At 33.2% G+C, this 20,833-nt stretch overlaps 2 protein-coding genes across 3 annotated transcripts; both read right to left on the bottom strand.

Moving 5' to 3' along the window:
* Window positions 1-1,051: 1,051 nt before the first annotated feature.
* Window positions 1,052-1,609, bottom strand: LOC112509399. The gene is made up of 2 exons (XM_025114340.1): window positions 1,258-1,609; window positions 1,052-1,178 (listed from the first exon to the last, which is right to left on the bottom strand). Exons 1-2 carry the CDS (start codon window positions 1,601-1,603, stop codon window positions 1,162-1,164), a joined length of 363 nt encoding a protein of 120 aa, XP_024970108.1. The 5' UTR covers window positions 1,604-1,609; the 3' UTR covers window positions 1,052-1,161.
* A 2,623-nt stretch (window positions 1,610-4,232) lies between these two features.
* On the bottom strand, window positions 4,233-6,950 carry LOC112509398 (rop guanine nucleotide exchange factor 5-like). 2 transcript variants are annotated; one of them, XM_025114339.1, is made up of 7 exons: window positions 6,491-6,950; window positions 6,140-6,256; window positions 5,819-6,048; window positions 5,416-5,706; window positions 4,968-5,324; window positions 4,480-4,873; window positions 4,233-4,446 (listed from the first exon to the last, which is right to left on the bottom strand). In XM_025114339.1, the coding sequence occupies exons 1-7, from the start codon at window positions 6,732-6,734 to the stop codon at window positions 4,370-4,372; spliced, it is 1,710 nt and encodes a 569-aa protein (XP_024970107.1). In that variant the 5' UTR covers window positions 6,735-6,950; the 3' UTR covers window positions 4,233-4,369. The 2 variants fall into 2 exon arrangements, with proteins under 2 accessions (XP_024970107.1, XP_024970106.1); XM_025114338.1 differs by having other exon boundaries at window positions 4,233-4,873.
* Between the last annotated feature and the right edge of the window lie 13,883 nt (window positions 6,951-20,833).

Here is a 20,833-nt window from a genome sequence, read left to right as displayed (position 1 = left end):
AGATCATTAATCAAAGCACTCATACTACCGCGCAACGCGCGGTTCCCATACTAGTTATCATAAAGGGTAACCAACTGTCCTGTTTCTTTGTTTCTGCAGGATCTCTCTACTATTGAAAACCTGGCCTCCATTTCTACTGTTGAATGAAAGGTATAGGATATGGCAAATTAGGGAAAACATCATTTCAAGGACTTGTGATGTGTCTTAGTTTTCAAGTGTTCACCAGTCATATTTTTGGCTACTTATTTTGTGTTCAATCAGAGTCTAGTGTTGTAATATTGATTTCTTTTCTGAAAGCCCTTTTTGTCGACAGTTGTAACTTGTTTTCTTGTTTAAATTGATTTTGACTGAAATATGACTGGTCTCGGTTTTAAGCGGTCCGCACAGGATTGATCTACGCCAACGGCCGTTTTGTGCATCTTTTGGTTTGGTGTACCCAGCACATACATGTATTTATTTGACAATAATAATGTTACATGTATCAATGGCTTTTCTGAGAATATATGGAACCCGGTTATATTACTGTTCAAAAGAGTCTTTGAGGAGAGAATAGAGGTTCTAACGTATATGGAAGAGAAATTGTCCAAATTTGGTTGATGTAAAACTCCAACATACCTCTTCCAACAGAGGCTAGACGGACACATATTGTTCTAGAGTATAGAGTTTCTAGAGCGATAGACTTTCATTTTGATACAATGCGGGAATGTGAATTAGATTCTCTTCAAAGAGAGAATGAAGGTTCTAGGGATGAATTGTCCAAGTCTAGTTGATGTGGGATTCCACCACGCCTGTTCCAACAGGTCTGAGAGTATTGAGTCCCTAGAGTAGTAGACATTGACTTTGATACCATGTGAGATAATGTGAAACCAAATCAGATTACTCTCCAAAAGAGTCGTTTGAGTAGAGAATGAAGTTCCCATCATATACAGCGGAATATTGGTACTCCAACAACTTTTAGAGATGGATTTGCAAAGTCTTGAAACGGTTCCAATTCGATTTAGACTTTATGTTCAAACATAATTTATCGCAACATAAAAGCAAACAAAAACAATATCATCAAGAACCAAGAAAATGGGATTTATTCAAAGCACAATTTCAAACTCACCCATACAACATTCATACATACATCATTCCAATGGAAACCCAGCACCCTTCAATCTTTCAAGGCAATGTATAAGCTGCAAAGCAAAATTTTCCAACTGGTCAGCCTTATAAAAACATCTAAAACCATAGGTTAACAAATGAATAAAAACCAACCTCCACATTGATAACCAACAGGCCGATCAGCGATATTGCATCGCTTAGGAATGGTCATGGCAATCTCTGGCTTAATCCCGGAACTCTTGGCTGTATTAGACAGCATCACGGCACACAGACATTTCGGGTTTCTCCCTAGTTTCTTGACCTGGGCGCAGCAGCGCCCAGAGACAAAAGCGTTCACATCTTGTGCAGCAGATGCACAAGGTGCAAGCTTGAACGCTTCCATATCAGGATTCGCTTTACCACATTCACCAGCTCCATTTACTTCACTCAGCCCAGTTATTATCACAAGAACAACAAGAACACCACCAAACAAGTGCACAAGTTTCATTGAAGCTGCCATTTGTGAATGAGAAGCAGCTGTGGATTCATGGGGTTTTATAGTGGTTTTTGGCTATAAACAAAGTTGGTTACACTATCTATTTAATGGTAATGGAGGAAGCACCATCAAAGTTTTGGTATGTGGGTGGGATCATTGATTAATACCTCTATAGCAATACATAACCCAAAAAGAAACCAAAAACTTAGAACATCCCGGAACAAAGCGTCACGTCGAAGCCACGTTTGGAGAGCCCGTATACTTCGTTACAAGTTTTGTTTATCGTTTTTCTTGTCCATCGGTCACATGAATCCATATCAGATTTTTTATTTAATATAAGTTTATGGACTGATTTCAAGTGGAGTAGGTCCATTCTTATGTCCATATATAGGATTGATTAATTAGTGGTGGGTCCAGAATTTTTGTCAAGTGGTCATACACTTGCATCTTTAAGGTGGATGAAAAGCAAGTAAGGTGCGGTTTGATCACGTGGAAAAGTCAACACAGTTTGACATGGTGAAGGTCAATTATGTCGATTCGGGAAATAAAGTACTTTTTTTTCAAATGGAATTGATCTTTTAAGCAAGAGGCAAGACTACGCCTTAAGTGTAAGCCCGGTGTGTTTTTAGCCAAACTCCACCGCTTCGAGAGGGTTTTTAAGTTTTTTTTTTTTGTTGATTTCTATGGACTTTTTTTCGGGTTTTTGTCGATTTCAAGAGGCTTTTTTCGAATTTTTGGTTGATGACTCTTGTGTTTTTTTAATATCATGGAGCACCCTTGAAAATTTAGCATATGAAATTTTTATACAAAAAAAAATTCTACTGGCAAAAATCGATTAAACTGGTACAAACACCCCGGGTCCTTCATAAGTCCGGTTTGAGGCATTTAGAATTTTAGGTTGGTTTCGTGATTTTAGACATCAAATACTTGATTCGTATTCGATATATCTTGCCATAATTAAAAAGCACTATAAACATGGTGCTTTCTACACTAAGGATGCATTAATATCTTCCTCTTATATATTGTTACAACATGATTGGTTCCGATGAGAAAGATAGTTAATATAAAAAACATATGAAAGTTGGATGTACACTATGAGATCAATCCCGTATCAAGCATGATTCATGAGTGAGTTTGAGATTAAAGGTGATCAAGGGTCCAAATCCCTTTTTATGCTTCTTATTTTAACTTTACTTCTCACACGATCCCAACCCCAGATATTTATTTACATAACATCCGGTTCGAGGCATAAAAACCCAAATGTCATTTTTTTAACACTCATAAAAGTAATTAAAGCTATATACGTGCCAAAAATCTTTACATTCTTTGTTTTTAAGAAAACTGGAAATTTTATCGATTGTTTATTGATACATTTTAAGGGGGTGTTTGAGATTGTTTATTTGAAACAACTTGTGCTTTTTCAACAAAAACACTTATCAACTTATTATAAGTCAGAAGGGTTTAACTTCTTCAAAAACTCCTAATTACCGGTTTGGCACCAGTATAAATTGTTTATCCAAACACTCAAAAGTGCTTATTACTGATGTCATACCGGAATAAGTCAATAAATTGTTTTTATAAGCAATTCCAAACACCCAAAAAAAAATCTTATGTGTTATTCTCGTAATCATAGACTAGACGAGAAAGTGGACATTTTTTTCTTCACAAAACCTCATCTTACCAACCCCATTAGCCAATAAATATTATTTTTATAGATATTTAAAAACTGTAGTTTTTTTTTTACTGTGAATGTTCAAACCAACTTATATGTATTTTGAATGCAATAATGTAAAGCGAATTAACATTCAGATCTAAATGTACCATGATTTACAATGCTTCAAAATACGTCTTGCACCAATATTATGAGGTTAATCCGGTAGATAAATCACACATTTTATGGTGAGTAACATCATTATACAAGCGAGCATTCACACTTAACTTTTTGTTATGAACATGTTGGTATGTAAATGTGAATGTTTATCAATTATAATTCACAACTTATCGGTTAGTCTTTCAATTACCAGATATCTTATCAGCTGTAAGTGTTAGGGGTCGTTTACTAAACACTTACTTGGTAAGTACTTACCAGATAAATTTTCTCATCGGATGAACATGAGAAAGGTCAAGAATCTTACCGGGTAAGAGCGACGAGAATGATGGAGAGTCTTAATCGGTAAGTGAGGATGACGACTCTTACCCAAGTAAACGCTTACCCACTAAATTGTTGCATTCTATATGTTTTGATATACTAAAATCTTATGCATCAAAATAAATCATAGTGTTGACTCTTATCAGTAAATACTTACCGGGTAAGTAAAGGGTAAACGGTTTACCTGTGTTTTCAGTTGAAAAAGGGAATTATTTGAACGGGTTGGGCGCGACGGTAATTAATAATGCTAAATTTCAATGAGTGAAAGAAACTGTGAAAGCAGGAGCGTGCACTGCAGGCGTCACCCACATCCAATTCTCTGTCACCCACTGCCCGTGACACTGCCCCCCATCACGTGACATGAATCTATTTGAAATTTTGAATCAGACATCGGAAAAGCAAGACTCGCCGTCGCCGGAGATCCAACAACAGCCGCCGGTGGTAGATATGGGGATTATTGCAAATATATGTTATATTTAGATACAAAAACATAAAGTACACTCATTAAAATCAAATGGGTCAACAATCTTCCACAACAAATACAAAAGTCAACCATGAGGGTAAATAATCCTCACTTTGTTGCAACTGTTTTTAACAGTACTGTAAGCTAATCAACAAATTAACTTTAACACAATCAAATATCATCGCTCTATCGTCGGTAACCTGCTCGGGTTCTGGTTCTCTTTCTGGCTCAATGGACCGTCGATGCTGCTACGAGCTGGCGGCATTTCTGAGTTTCTAGTCGAAAGACAGCCAGGGCCTTCGAGCAACTGACAGTTACTCTTTACCTTTGTGTCGCCAGCAAGATAGCTCGTTAACGCTCGTTTCACCCCAAACCCCCGTCTAGGCGGCTTGTTGCTGCCATTGCCATTCAACGACGGAGTTCGGTCTCCCGTTGCAGGCGGCGCAATGGGTCCCGGTGAAAACTTTGGAGTCCCGAAAGCAGACTTGTAGGGCGTCCCTGAAGATGATATACACGGGATCGAGACTCGTTTGTGAGCGATTACGTCGGCCGTGGTTGACGGATTATCTGATTGTCGAGTCAAGTTGTCCACGTAAAGTAGATCGTCTATACGTGCCACGATGTTGAATGCTAAACTCTCCAAGACTCTTGAGTAGCTCTCCAAGATCGATTTTCCAACATCCTGAAGGTTCACAAAATCAAAATCAAAATCAAAATCAAACCAAGTAATTAAGAAGGTTTCCAAGAAAGTTAGCAAGATTCCTGCTTTCAAGTACCTTATTGTGTTGAATCTTGCTGATGTCTAATGAGGTTTGAGTTAGACCAGGAAACCGATGTTTGAGGCACATCAAGAGACTTTCGGCTCTTTCGGCTAGTGAATCCCTCTTGTACCCATCGGCCATTAGGTCCTTAACCATGTCCCACGAGGCTTTAGCCGCAGATCGGTTTGGGTTAGGTAAAGGTCTAGAGTGAACCCTTTTACGCCACACATAGATTGATGCCTCCACACGGTTTGCAATCTCGAGAGCAACATGTTCGGATGAAAGATCAAGACAATCTAACAAACACTCTGATGAGAATTGCTCTGAAGATATATAACGATAGATAACGTCTCCTAGACAAGTTCTCCCATTCTAGAAACCAGATTATAGATTCATAGTCAGCATTCGATCCTAATTAAAACGTGTTAAAATTAGAAACGAGTGATCGTTTTGGTTATGATACCTTTGGGAGGGATTCAAAGTATGATTCTGGAACTTCCATTTCCGATAAAGCAATGTTGTTAATTGCCATGGCTGCTTTTAGAATCTGATTAGTGCATTCGCGCTTGTGGTTTAACTGTTTCCTGGTGTCTTCTTGGAGGCCACCAGCAGGGACACGGGGCACCGGCAGCCACCATTTCTCCTGGTGCCGTTGGAGTGGTTTGCGGAAAGAGCCTGCACCATCGGCCTCTGGTGCAACTATCCCCTGATCAACGTACCAGAACTCCGTGCTAATGAAACTATCTAGTATTTCCTATAAATTAAAAAAAAAATGTGATCATCGCTTTCTTTTGGCAAAAACTAGCTAACAAGCAAGATGACAATATAATCTGATATAATTAAAGCGAAAACCAATGAACACCAACCAGAAGCATGTTGTCTAATTTGCGAAGAGCCGGGAGGTTGATGAAAATGTCTGATCTTGGTCTGCAAGTCATGATCTCGAGCTTACTTCCATCTGGAAACGTCTGCCATGATGGTATTAATTCGACAATGTGATCGCTAACACAAAGAAGGCATTCCATCTCTCTTTGCCACATTTGTTTCTTTTCAGATCTCAAGGGTTCCAATCTCCACAATTGACCAAATGCAGTAGCTGTACCAAAAATACAACAAATTAGTACACCCATTAATCACAAGAACAAACATGTTCTTCATTTTGGGTTTAGGGTTTAAGGTTTAGTTACCACAAAGGTTTGTAATGGCATTTGAAATGGCCAAAGCTGTGCAGACCCCTTTGCCACTACCAGACATGTCTTCTCCAAGCAATAATTTAGCAAATCTCTCTTTCATCATCTCCATTTCTAACCAGATTCAATTGAAACAAGAAAGTGTTAATTCACAAAAAGGTCATATTTCTAAGCAGATTCAAGTTTTTCAATAAACAAACATAAAATTGATGTAAACAATCAGTTTGAAATGCATAAACACAGACATATGAACCCTAGAACAGCAAACCCCCCCAAATTTCATTTAGCATTTCCCCAAAAACCCATTTAGGAATTGAATCAAACAAAATCCAAATCAGAGCTACTAACCTGAAATTCTGGAACCCATTTTCTTCAATTTGGAATCATCATCCAATTGGGGGTTTATTTTCACTTTATCTTCTGAAACATCGCCACATTTTTCCATCAATTGAGCCTTTCTAATAGGCCACCCAAGAGGAGTAGGGGAAGAACAACATTCTTTAGAAGAAGTATCCGAATTCGAACTACTTGTAGTACTGTCAAACGAATCAAACCCATCATTTTTCATACTTTTATCACTTGAATTTTCCATCTAAACCTGCAACCCTTCACCCACAAAATCAAAACCCTACGATTTCCACAAATTCAAACCCAAAAACTTCTTCTGCTCCTGAAAGTAACCAAGACGAAACCAATCTGGGTTCTGTTTTCGTGCTTGATATGGTGATTATTTACGAGCATACATGAACAAAACAGACTTTGAGCTCTTTAATTGTGGTCAAGATTTCCAAAGTTAGAAAGAAAGTGATGATATTTTTCTACAACAACAAAAAAGCATTGGAGTTGGGGAAGAACGATGCGAGGGTTTCGATTTAAAAGGGGAAAGAAGGCAAAAGCTAAAAGCCAACAACGTCTCTATGTGTTTTTGAATCGAAACAATGATAAAGAAATAAAAGACAACGATATAGCCGTAGGGAGGACGGAAATGTCAATACCAAAGACAACGTATTTTGCAATTTCAGCCCCTGAGATTGTTACGTTTGATGGAAACAGTCCCTATTAAAATATTGTTTTATTTTAGTATCAATTCATTCTATTGCACACAAGACAATTCACAAACGTACAAACTCCACTCTCTTACATGCCGTTTGGGAACGGTTTAATTTTGTTGGAAAAAAATGCATCATACGCATCCATCTAAGATTTGGTTTGTAGTCAGGAAACCTTAAAAACCCGTCCAACCCGATTGGGACTTGATTATGTTTTTTCAAACGGTGATACAGTTTGATTATAAGAAACAAATATCGATGTATTTTTCACAACATTATAATTAGTCTGTTGTTTTTATTATTTTTCATATGTGAAATCTTGTGTTCAAAGTCTTTTGTTGTATTTTTTTTTTTCAGAAACATAATAAATCTGAAACTAAAAGTTAAAACTAAGAAAATGACACCAACATGATTCAAACTCGGGTCTGGAGTGGAAGAAAAGTATTGCAAACCAATTCTAGCAGGAAAAACATATATCATTATTGTAATTTCAAAATATATATGATGGCACACAACAAATCGATATTGTTTCGTATTTCATGAACCTAAATTTGTTTCTTTTGACTGATGAATAATACAGTGGCATCAAAGTGGATTCGTCCCTGAACCTGACCAACCCAACCCAACCATACCTGATATAAGTAGAGACTGAACCGTATTTATCATGTTGTAATTGGGTTAGGGTAATTTGAACTCAACTCAAGTAAATAAACCCAACGCTTTTCTATAATATAGATTTAATATGATTGTTAAGTCCTTAATTAATATATATTTATTTGACATTAGAGAAACTCATAATTAGTAATATTCAAAATTATATTACAATTTCAACTGTAATTTTATTTTTTATTTGCATGAACCTTAAAAAAACTGAATTTGCTATTTTTTTTTTTGTCCATCTTATTTTCACATTACTCCGTTTAAACACAAATATTTAGCTAGATTATAAAATGATGTATCATAATTTCAACTCCATTAAAGCCAACCCAACCAGTATGGTTTGGATTGAGTTAGTTGTAATTTTATTTGAGTTATGTTAGGTTGAGATTTTTTAAACAACAAATAGTATATTGGATTGTTCAATTGTTTTCGACTCAGAAACCAAGCAATAAAAAATAAAAGTTTTTTAATTTGACTTACATATTTAAAGGTCAAATATTGACATATATGTTTTAAATGTTATTATTATTATATAATTATTATACGTATTGATTAATATTTTTTTAAATATTAACCAATATTTTGTATTATATTTAGTAATTTATTTATTTTGTGTTTTTATTTTACTGACATCTATATTTTAAATGTTAATATTATATATAATTATTATACGCATTGGTTAATATTTAAAATATTAATCAATATTTTGTATTATATTTAGTAACTTATTTATTTTGTGTTTTTATACTGTAAAATACAATTAAATAATTTATTTTTTTATTACAAATAATAAAACAAAAGGGTACAAAGGGAATGTAGTTGAAGCGAGTTAGGGCTCGTTTATTAAACGTTTATTTGGTAAGTGCTTATCGGATAAATTTTCTTATCGGATGAACATGACAAGGGTCAAGAATCTTACTGGGTAAGAGCGATGGAATGATGGAGAGTCTTACCCGGTAAGTGAAGATTACGACTCTTACCCAGGTAAGCACTTACCCGGTAAATTATTGCATTCAATACATTTTGATGTACTAAAATCTTACTCATCAAAATAAATTACAGTGTTGAGTTCTATAGATAAACATTTAGATAAATAGTCCTTTAGTAAATCTAAGAATTCCATTTTTGGTTAGTAAATAAAAAATGATAATTATGTTATAATTTCGATCAATAAACTTAATATACATATGTAAAATATTTAACGAAATAATGTTACCAAAATTTAAAAATATATAATATTAGCATCAATGTGATTTTATTAATTAAAAGAATCGTCACTTCTAATTTTTAAAAAAGTTCATCAAATAAATTATTTTAAGGACCAAGTAATATTTAGAGATGAAAATTTTATCCGTACGTATTTGTCCCTAAAGAGGTGCGGATTCCCATGTTTCATTGGTAATGAGTCGAGGACGGAGATTTATTTTCATACTCGAAACGGGTTCCGAATGGGTTAGGGGATGATACTACCCGCCTCCAATCCGGCTCAGATTAATTTTTTATTTAATTTAATATATGTATATAGCGTGTGTATAAATAAATAAATATATATATATACACATTTATTATTTAATAAAAAATGTATTTGATTTTCATTGTTAGCAATTAATACAGTTACAATTCCTTATAATTTTAACTTTAAAATACATCTTTCAGTGTTTTCTATTAAACGTGTAGCCATCGGGTTCGCCGAACCTATCAAGGATTAGTCAGGAAGGGGGCGGGGACGAGGGGCTTAAACAGGGTTCAGCGTTATACCCACCTTATTTTCGTTTGAGATTTTTTAGTGTTTAATGGGTCCAACAGTTTTTAGTATTATTTAAAAATAGGGTTTATGGAGGTAAGACATAATCTGATGTATAGATACGTTTTCTCCGTCTCAAGGGTCAAAGAATATATTTCGAGAAAGACCTCCAACATGCAAATGTTATATTTGCATCAACATATTAATGAATAATCGTGGATCATATTTTTTCAGTAAAAGTAAAAAAAGCGAAGTTGATGTTTTGTCTTATTTAAATAAAAGTATTTGAATAAATATAATGTTAATTAAGATTTCGAATTCTAATTTAGGTCAAGATGCGTGTCAGGTACAGTAAACGTTGCTCCAATCCCTTCTTTCTTAGTTGCTTGTGTGCTTTACTCTATCTTAATGTTCGGATCATGAATTTATACCATCAATAATGAGTTATCGCCTTCATAACTAAGGTCGGGTAGGAACGATAAGTAGGTGGGGTCATTGAGGTGTGGGGGCGGNGGATCCTCTTATGAGAGGGGCATGAGTGTTAGGCGAGACCAGACTCTATCTAAAGAACTACGGCAAATTCATAAAGAACCATCATAAACACGTTATATTGACCATTAATTCATCGTATCCAAAATCTATAATTTTTTTATCCATGTACTTTTATATAAATATTATATGATTTTTTATGTTTTAATATTCGATATTGATATCATTTTAGTTGTCTTATCAAAAGCTTTTTAATAATCTATTTGGTTATAAAAAATTACTTTTATTTTGGATATTTAATAAATTAAATTAATTTATTAATAAAGTAACAGATGTTTGAAATGAAAATATGATCGAGGAAAATGGACAAATTAAAAATAAATTTGAAAAAGCTACTACTTCTCAACGACTTATTGCATAAGAGCATCTTCATCAGATTTTTCAAAATGAGGATTTTGAACGATTTTGTGATCTAACAGATTCTCTAAAATGAAGAAAATAATATAGAGCGTATATTTTTCCAAATATGGAAAATTTTCTAAAAATGATTACGATGGAAAAGAAGTTATTTTTTATTATATTCCACCAATAAAAAAACATTGAAATGAAATGTTTAGTAGAGAGAGAAATAATATTTTATTAAATGTGTATAATATTTTAATAATATAATTAATGATGCAATCTTCAAAATAAAAAATCTGTTAAAATTGCACATAATTATTTTTAAAGATTTTGAACTTCCATTATCCATTAAGACATATCCTTTATCCTCCAATGCAACCAACCAAAGGTTTTTTTCAAAAAATATAAAGAATCATTGAAAAACTTTGTATATATGACCATCTCCAATCCAACATTAAAAACACAAAATAGAGGTATTTTCATCTCCAACCCAACTCTAAGACACTAAAAAATTGGACATCAACCACAAAGGTGGTGTCTGATTGGTTTGAGCTTGCCTTCAAAGGTCAAAAGTATCAGGAAGTCTCAGCTTCAAATCCAATGATGAATAAAAATCTCTTGTGGTCACGGATGCTCAAATGCAGTGACTTCAGGCTATCTGCAAAGCAGGTGGTCGTCCTGAAATTAGTCGGCTCGTATAGCAGGTTGAATATCCAGGTTAATCAAAAAAAAAATTAGACATCCAAAATGTTAGCCTCCATACTTGTAGGTTAATAAAGTAGGTCTCTTAGTACATATATAATATTTTTTTTTTGTAATTTTTAATTATATATCAATTAAAGTTTAATATATTAAGACGTTAATTATTATTATATTATTAAAGTTGGTTTTTAGTGTTTTTTTAATATATGGTTTAAGTTGATTTTTTTAATGAACAGATCACCATTTTTTAGCGTTATCGTTTTAATGATTGAGTTGAAGATGTCCTAAAATTGCTTCAAGAATCATTTGTTCGAACATCTATGATAGTGAAGATTTAAAAAAAGGGGACCTATATTCAAAATCCTTATTTACAATTGCGTAAGAAAATATGTTTTTTTAATGCTTCTCATAAATATTTGTGACTAACAGACTTCCAAAAAAATTGGTATGTATGATAGCAACTCCAACCTTAGTATCCAACAGGGTCGTTTCTTAACATGTTAAATGTGAGATTTTAAATAGGGCTCCTGAAATTTTGGGGCCCAAATTTACATGTGATCAGAGTTTTTTATCGACCTGTGTAAAACTATAGCCGGAATTATTTAGATTCAAATCATTAATTTTTAGTTTTAGGTTCATATCATTAATGGTTTATGTTTAGTTGCATATTGTTAATCGTTTTAGGTTTAACACATTTTTGTTCTTAACATATATTCTCTTTTATCTCGTTTATATAATATAATCAAAAGTTTTGAATGTAGCAGAGTCTTCAAAAAGATTGTAACGTCTTTGGTACAAAAAAGAAAAACAGTAAATTAGTGAATGGGGTTATAGACGCCTAAAATCGTCTCATTTCCAAACATACAACATTTATGCTATTTGAACAGGAAGCCGACATTTATCCGTTTCTTTTCCATCACCGACAAAATTAAGTTTCTTTCCTAGTTTCTTGGAGTTGAACTACTTTTAGGGGCCGTTTACCAACGGCAAAATTTAATATTATTATTTACTTATTGGGTAAGATTTTAGTCCACCAAAACGACATTATATGCAACAATTTTCCCGGTAAGCGCTTACCGTGGTAAGACTCTTGGTCCTTGTCTCACTCTTACCGGATAAGATTCTTAGTTCTTACCATATTTATCCTGTGAGGTAATGTTACTTAGTAAGCGTTTACTCACGTAAGCATTTGGTAAACGACCCCTTAAAGTCTTAACAACAAAAATCTCAACCATGAAATAGTTTTTGTTTTAAATGTTTGTAAAAGTGGAAGGTTAAAATTTGAAATTTGGGAGATAGAGTGAAGGATGGAGGGCAATCATGTCATTTGAGAGGAAGACAAGAACCGGTTGTATAGCCGTACGTAGCCAGCCCTTGACCTCGTCACCCGATGCTATGCCTTTTTTATTCTTTCGGCCGAAATGAAATGTCAATCCAGCCCTTGAATTAAGGCCATATCCATATCCATATCCATTAACAATAACTATTTCTTTTTTGAGTTTATTTATTTTTTCTTTCTAATTTGTTATATTTTAATAAGTTTTGGTAATCTTTTCCATTTTTTTTTCTAATTATGTTTGTGATTGTTATTAATTATCAATTATTTATATATTATTACTATTTTTTAAAAGGTCAATAACTTTGTTGAAAACGAAAAAAAGAAACAGCAAAACGTATGCAAGACATAAAACCAGTACAAACCAAACAACAACCAAGCGTGTCCGAGCATAAAGCGAAGAGAGCAACAAAGGTAGCACAAGACACCAACAACTTGAGCAAACGAATACAACAAGCAAAACAAAGCTAATGGAGCAACCAAACGAGAGGAAACAACATAAATTGACAAAAAGCACCAAAATCAAAGTCGTTGAGTCAACGAGAAGCAACTCTCAAAACAAGTTGAGAGACCTAATCGTCATGCCCTTGACCCCTCACACCATTTTGTCCACGATGTATTGAAGACCTTTGCACGGTTGGAGATCCATTGGGAAGAAAGATGTTTAACTGTAAAAAAAGACTATAATTTGGTTGCACGATCCGCAAGAAAAGATCAGATTATTTGGATAGCTATTAATCGAACAATTAATGATCCAAGAGACAACCTTCCACATGTTGCACCTCGAACAAAAAGGATGGTGATATGCTCAAACCCCACCAGTTAAAGATATACATCCATAATTTAAAACTTCACGGGCATTTCTTTAAAGTTTCAACCTCATTATTGCAACACAGATAAATAGTGGAATGCATATCCTAGCCTTTAGAATGAAGGATCGCCCAAGACCAGAATTCTTCACCATCTAAGTTGCCAACTAAAAAGTTATTAAACTTCGATTCCATTTTTGTGGTTTTGTAAATAATTCTATTTCCGTCCCTATGGTTTTAAAATTACCTTTATCATCCCTGCGTTTTGTATTTTATTTTCATCTTGAACTTAACACCGTCAATAGAAAGTCGTTAACCTCAAAAATATTTTAAGTTTATGAGGCTTTGGACTCTATTTGGTCACTATGATGGTAGTATCACATGTGATAAGAAGTATATGTTTGATTTTATTTTGTTATATTAAGGTTATGAAATGCACTAGATTATAATGCAATAAATTCATAGGCATAGGAGTTGGTTTGGGTTTAGATGGGATGGTTTCCCATTTTGTAATTAGAAATAAGCATTGGGTTATCGGGGGCATTTTGGTACGAACTCTTAGGGCCGAATAACGGCCGTTGACCATATGGTGTAATTTCTAGTGAATGAACGCAACTAAGATCATCGGGGGCCTCGAGCTATAGATCATGATTGGTTGAACTCGTTAGTTATTGATCTATCGTGGGACTCTATAACATAGATATATCACTTACTTTTGTGTTACGCCATTGTCCATGGAAATCAGGTCTTCCGCGTCATTGTAAGATGTGTGTTGACTTCTTAAGTTTAAAAATGAAACTTTTGGATTATTTGGTTTTATTAAAGCTATAATTTATGTATTAATGATTACTGCTTCAACTTAACAGATGTTTGGACTCACTAGGAGTCAAGACTGACACTTTTTCTTAATATGATATGTATATGAAGTTCCTTAGATAGTGGGGCTAAGGATGTTTGAGCAGCAATGGGAGTGCCAATAGTGGTGTTGTTTTGGTAGCATTTTTTGAGCGCCTATAATGATGATAGATACTCATTGAGACTTTTGTGGATTATAGTGACACCCAAATATAATCTATTTCTAGATTTAGATTAGAAGATTTTCAATTGTTAGCCTTACTTTATACTGTATTTTAGTTGGTGTTGATCCCTTTGTTGGGAAATACTCTTGTTATTTAAGTTAATCTCAAGTTTTCACAAGGTGGAAATTCTCATATTTTAGGGGTGTTACAAGTTGATATCAAAGTCGGGATTCATACTAGTGTGCCAACGAGGACGTTGGGCTCCCAAAGGGGTGAATTGTAAGATCCCACATTGGTTGGGGAGAGGAACAAATATTGTCTTACAAGGAACTGGATACCTTCTCTATCAAACGCATTTTAAAACCGTGAATTCAGGTGTGGACAAAGCGGACAATATTTAGTACAGTTAGTCTAGGTTGTCATAAAACGTCCATCCATTGGCCTCTGTTAACTCAACCCTAACCATCATCTCAAACCAAACCAAACCTAATGCATGATATTTGTCCTTGAACTTCATTTTGATGAAGGAAAAGTAGATCCAAGAAACACAAACCAAAATCAGAAACCAAGACTAAAAAACAGATCTTGTTCGAAATAGGAACCTCGTTCCCTTCTGATTCAAATCAGATTCTATAAATGGGTTTGGCTTCTATGGCGGACCGAAAAGGGATGATAGGATTCAAAGTAACTTCTTTTGCGCACCATGCGAGGGTTTCTTCATGGCTTTCTTTGTAGGGATTTGGGGGGTTGTACCGAAGAACGCAAGGGAAAGGGGAAGGAGGAAGTGGGTTTGGGTTCGATTGGGATCTGGTTTTGTTGGTTTTGGCTTGATCGACAGTGGGGTGGGTAGTTTTAGTGGACAACAATGACACAAATGAAGGGGTGGTTGGAGCCCTCAGGGGTTAGTCGGAGTAGCGGGTTCGATCTTGGTCGGGGTCGACGAAGGTTAGTCGTAGTAGCGGTTCTTCTTCAGTTTACCAAGTTAGCTCCTACTTTTTATATCTTCATTTTACTTTAATTGCACAATAACCCCTCAACTTTCTTTCTTTTCAAGTTCTTTTATATTATTAAATATATTGCTTATGGATTCAGTTGGCAGTTTTCAATGGATGGCCATTAGGTTGAGGGGCCAAACTGATAAAAACTGCATACCACAGGGTCATCCATGTAATAAATGAGGTTTATGGATCAAAATCAAGATTTTCGACATAACACATGGACCAAAATCGTAATTTAGCCTATAATTAATGTTAGAATCTTCTAATATGTTAGAGTTAGGTTTTTTTTAATTAAGATTTTAACTAAAGGTTCTCTATTTTAAAAGAACTAGAATGGTATTCGCGTAATGCAGTAAGATACATCTTGATTTTTATATTTCATTTTATTTTTTATCTCAGTTGATATTATAATATGATCTTATGTGATTTTGAAAATGTGATGATCTTTTTTATTTTTGAATAAAATATAAATTTGAAGATATCATAAAAATTTGACAAAAATATATCGATATTAGTATCAAATTAACTATTTAAAATTCCTCATTTTTTGTGTAGTTTTTTAATTCAATTTTTTATTATAATTTAATTTGTATTCAATAATGAAGTAATTTATATTTGGTTTAATAATATAATTTTTTATAAAGATAATAATTAATTATTTTGTTAGAACTCGTTAATTATTCTTATTATATTTTAAAATGAGATGTTTATCCTCTATTTGATTATGGTTATCCGTAGTTAGTTACACGAATTCAAACATAGAGCTTTAATAAGTTGTACTTATGCATAATTTATTTGTAATCGTGAATTTTAAGTAATATGTATCAATATACAGTACTTCATGCATAAAAAATGGTTTTTAAGAGTTTTTGTCAAATGCTTTATAATATAGTATAGATTATAAAGAATATGTTGAAAGTGCTCTTAAATATTTAACAAAATCAACCAATAACCAATTTCAGATTCATGTTAGATGATGAAGTCATTTCGTTAGCATCTAGAATCAGTCAATATAACGAGAATCTCCTGATTTCTAAATAATACTAAAAAAAAAATTCTTAGCCTACAATTAAAACAAATTATAATAAAAATAATCACATTTAACCAAATCATTGCTTACATACGTGATTCTTATATTTAATTTTGACTTCACAATTTAGTAACATTTTTTCAACTGATCCAACTGGTAATTTTTTCTCTATCAATTTTATGATATAACTACAATCAATATGATTTACTGATTTAGGAACGTTTGTTAAATGTTTGTCGGATAAGTGTTGTCACTTTTTATCTTGTTGGATGATATTTGTGACCATGAAAATGAATTGTTTGTAAGCAACGTCTCTTCCCCAGTGAGCGTTAACCGGGTGAAAATCTTCTCCCTCACCTAGCAGGTAAAAACCTCAATTGTTGCATGCCTATTACCGTGTAAGATTCTTGGTCCTTATCATGCTCACCAATCGTGCGCTTACCCGATGAACATTCGGTAAATGACCCTTTAGATTATTCGAAAATTTTGAACTTCTCCAAAAAAGTTATGGCAGGCGGTACTTTGGACTTTTAGTAAATGTTTGCTAAATGTCCCCTAAGTAAAAGACGATAAGTATTTAATAAACAACCCTTAAGTGTTAGTGATGGTTGTCCTCGAGTGTTGATGTTGGGGGCTTCTTGGTCCTCATTTGATTGTTTTGGTTTTTCGTGGGTTGTTTTGTATGTATGTATTATTGTCTGTCTTACTTACTGATATTGATCTGTTATTGGCTTATTAGGTCCCTGCTTGTCTCTTTTACTTGTTGATTTGTTCCTTAAAATATATTTTGTTCGTTTAAAAAAAAATTGTTGGAAAATTTTAATTGGATTAAAATAGAGGATTTATGTATAAAGCAAACAATATATATGGGTGATAATAAGTAGCCGTTAAGACCCGTAAAATGGGGTGAGATGATCAGCTGTGGTTGCGGCGGATTAAGGGTGATGGAGCAGATGCAACCCATCCTATTAATATCTCAACAATAATACTTAAATAGGAAGCATGTGATTTTACAAATTTTGTTTTATTAAAATAATTAAATAGTATATGCATCATAGTAATAAATCGAAATAGATACATCTCCAAATAGATTGGAGTTTTGTCTCTTTTTACGTTGAGAAAAGTTTGAGAACACAACATTAATGTATACAATATTACGATGATAATAATAATAATAATAATAATAATAACATGATTTAGAAAGTTACAAGATTTTGATTACATTTTTCGACTCGTTTCATCTTTAACTGCTTTTTTTTTATTTGACATAGAAATAAAATATATGGCAAACTGATGGAAAATACAACGTAATTTGGTTTGAAATATATTTTGTCTAACACATTTTTAAAGCCATATGTTTGCCACCTCAGATGCATCATCTCAAACATCTATGTATGTTGTTTACATATAAATAGGGGTGAGCAGCGAAACCGGATATCCACTTGCGGAATCGGAACTGTCAGTTCCGGAACTGGAATCGGAACCGATATGAGTGGTTCCGGTTCCTAAAATATAGAACCGATTGATAATGGTTCCGATTCCGGTTCTCAATTTTCGGAACCGTTACCCATCGGGTACCTGCCGGGACCGATTGTGCAGTTTTTTATATAACTTATGCAGTTTTTATGTAATTTGTGTAGTTTTATATTAAAAATATGTGCAGTTTTTTATACAAATTTTGTGTAGTTTTTTGTTAAAATATATGCAGTTTTTTACAAGTTTGTGTAATTTTTTTAACACTCACTTATTCACAAGTACCGTACGAGGTTGAGGATGCAATGGATATGCAAGAAGTTGAAATGAGATTCAGAATTTGAGATAAAATGATTTGTATTTTTTCAAAATTGTGTGTTTAATTGGATTCATAGTATGTAATCGTTAAACTTTGAACATTTACAATTATAGTATGTAATTGTTAAACTTTCAACATTTGTTATTAGTCTATTATGGTTTGTAATCGTTAAACAATATTTGTAACTATTATTCCGTATAATTTGTATTCTTGTTTATTTATTTAGTGTTTTGGCAATGTTTAATTTTTTATTTATAAATAACAAAATTTTAATATTTTAGGAAGAGGGTACCTGGAACCAGTTCCCGACGGTTCCGGTTCTGATTCCAAAAATTCAAGAACCGCCGGTTCCGGTTCTTATCAAATAGGGCGAATACCCGCCTATGCTCACCCCTACATATAAAAATGTGCAAATGCAATGTACCTTAAATCTGATTTCTATTTTATGTTTTGTAGTTTTGTTTAAATATTCAAGATATTAATTATATTTTAATTACCAAAGTAAATATTTTAATTTAAAATATAAATACATTACAATATTATAAAATTTACTCTAAAAATATAATCAAAATCATCTTATGTTTAGGTTAAGTGGATTGAAATTGCCGCAAAAGTCATTTCAAATAATGATAAAGGTTTTTCTGTGTTAGTATGAGGGACCAAAGTTATCGATGAGGCAATAGTTGAGGGGTGATATTCTGAATTCAATTCTTAAAAAGAAACGTTAAAATTTTGAAAACCGCAGCAGTAAACCGTTGCGAAAAGTAAAGACTTGGACTTGCATGATCCTCTTTTTCTTTTCAAAAAGAAATCTTTTCCATATTCCAAAACCTTTTTTCTCCAATCAAAGGGTCAAAAGAGTCATTTTGTTATTTCCCAACGGTTGATTATGCTCCATTTCTCCCCTACTACCTCAAACTCAAATTATTCCGGAATGTTCTTGGACTGGTTTATAAAATTTTACACTATTGAGAACAAATAATGCATGCAAACATCGAAAAGAAAATGTTTCATAAACATGAACCGACTCTTCATGAAAATGGTGAGACCCAATTAGGGATTGAAAAGAGAGGAGTAACACCAGTTTAAGTCCCTTGACCCGATTAATCCTTGGAGAAGGAATCCTTGATGGGTTTGAGGAACTCATCGAGTAAAAAACAATAAAAAAAATTACAATGAATCATTAATCAATTATTTATATTGAAAGTCAAATATATTTCTTATATAATAATAAAGATGTATAAATATATACATATAAATAGATAAAAGTTCAAATGAGAAGCCCAAAAACTTAAGAAGTGTGAGAAGATATCTCAACCATTAGATGAAATTTTTCAATAGCCAAGATCATACAGAAAAATATGTAGATATAGAAAAAAATTGGGACTAATTTAAAGTACCTAAAAAGTTGAAGAAGATCTGGAATGGAATTGCTCCATTAATAGATCCAGATTCGCATCCGCCCATCTAAGAGATTTCTTCGTGCCGGGTCATGAGTTATGTGGAGCTATAAAAAAAAATGAGATCTATTGGGCTCTCACATGCACTACCTAGGCCTAGGACATTAGAAAGGTATTTTGAAACTTTTGTATAATTAAATCATTAATTCACTTATTTTTCAAAAAAAATTACCCACTTTTCTTTTTAAATAATAATTAGATTATCCATTTTCTTTTAAATTAAATTATCTAAAATATAATCAATATTTTATTTAAATAAATTATACCAAAAAAAGTTCATCTTTATTTTAAGATCCATGATATATACACACATATATATATATATATATATATAGGTGGAGGTTTAAACGAGAACCCTTGTAATTTATGAGAACGCGAGAACAATCTAATAACAATTAATAAATTAACTTATATTAAATATAAATAAATTAATAAGGGCAATAATGTAATTAAGTAATTTTTATAATTTTTATTTTATTTTAATTAGTCATAATTATCCCTTTTTTTTTCTGCACGTTTGTTTCCACTCTCTTCTCTCCCCTTGTGATAATTGTGTGATTGTGTAACCATAACCTATCGAAACCATGATCAATCAAGTATAACCATAACATATCGAAACCATGAGTAATCGTTGTGATAAATGTGTAATTGTGTAACCATAACCTACCGAAACCATGATCAATCAAGTGTAACAATAACCTATCGAAACCATGAGTAATCGTTGTGATAAATGTGTGATTGTCTAACCCTAACCGATCGAAACCATGATCAAATTGAGTGCGCAAGTGATGTTATAATAGTGATATCACATGATTATCACACTCATATCACACCAAATCGTTTAGTGGATTTCATCCGTAATCGTTGTGATAAATGTGTGATTGTCTAATCCTAACCTATTGAAACCATAAGTAATTGTTGTGATAAATGTGTGATTGTCTAACCCTAACCGATCGAAACCATGATCAAATCGAGTGCGCTGTTATGATAGTGATATCACATGATTATCAGACCCGCATCACACCAAATTGGTAGTCGATTTTCTAAGTTAACCCTAGCCAAGCGGAATCCTTGTGATAATTGTGTGATAATCACATGATTATCACACCCAAATCACACCAAATCCTGTTGATATAAGCGATAATGTGATAATTGTGTAATAATCACATGATTATCACACCCATATCACATGATAATCACA

This window comes from Cynara cardunculus, assembly GCF_001531365.2.
Source record: "Cynara cardunculus var. scolymus isolate 2C chromosome LG 3, CcrdV1, whole genome shotgun sequence".
In the NCBI taxonomy this organism is placed as follows: domain Eukaryota; kingdom Viridiplantae; phylum Streptophyta; class Magnoliopsida; order Asterales; family Asteraceae; genus Cynara; species Cynara cardunculus.
Note: the sequence above shows the minus strand (reverse complement) of the source record. Positions and strands in the feature narration are given on the sequence as shown.

Excerpts from the sequence above, each read along its gene's own strand:
- LOC112509399 (XM_025114340.1), bottom strand. The coding sequence starts at position 1,603 with ATGGCAGCTTCAATGAAACTTGTGCACTTGTTTGGTGGTGTTCTTGTT.
- LOC112509398 (XM_025114338.1), bottom strand. The coding sequence starts at position 6,734 with ATGGAAAATTCAAGTGATAAAAGTATGAAAAATGATGGGTTTGATTCG. Across the intron at positions 6,049-6,139 it reads TGCCATTACAAACCTTTGTG|CTACTGCATTTGGTCAATTG; the intron begins GTAACTAAACCT and ends TTTTTGGTACAG. Across the intron at positions 5,325-5,415 it reads ACTTTGAATCCCTCCCAAAG|AATGGGAGAACTTGTCTAGG; the intron begins GTATCATAACCA and ends TCTGGTTTCTAG.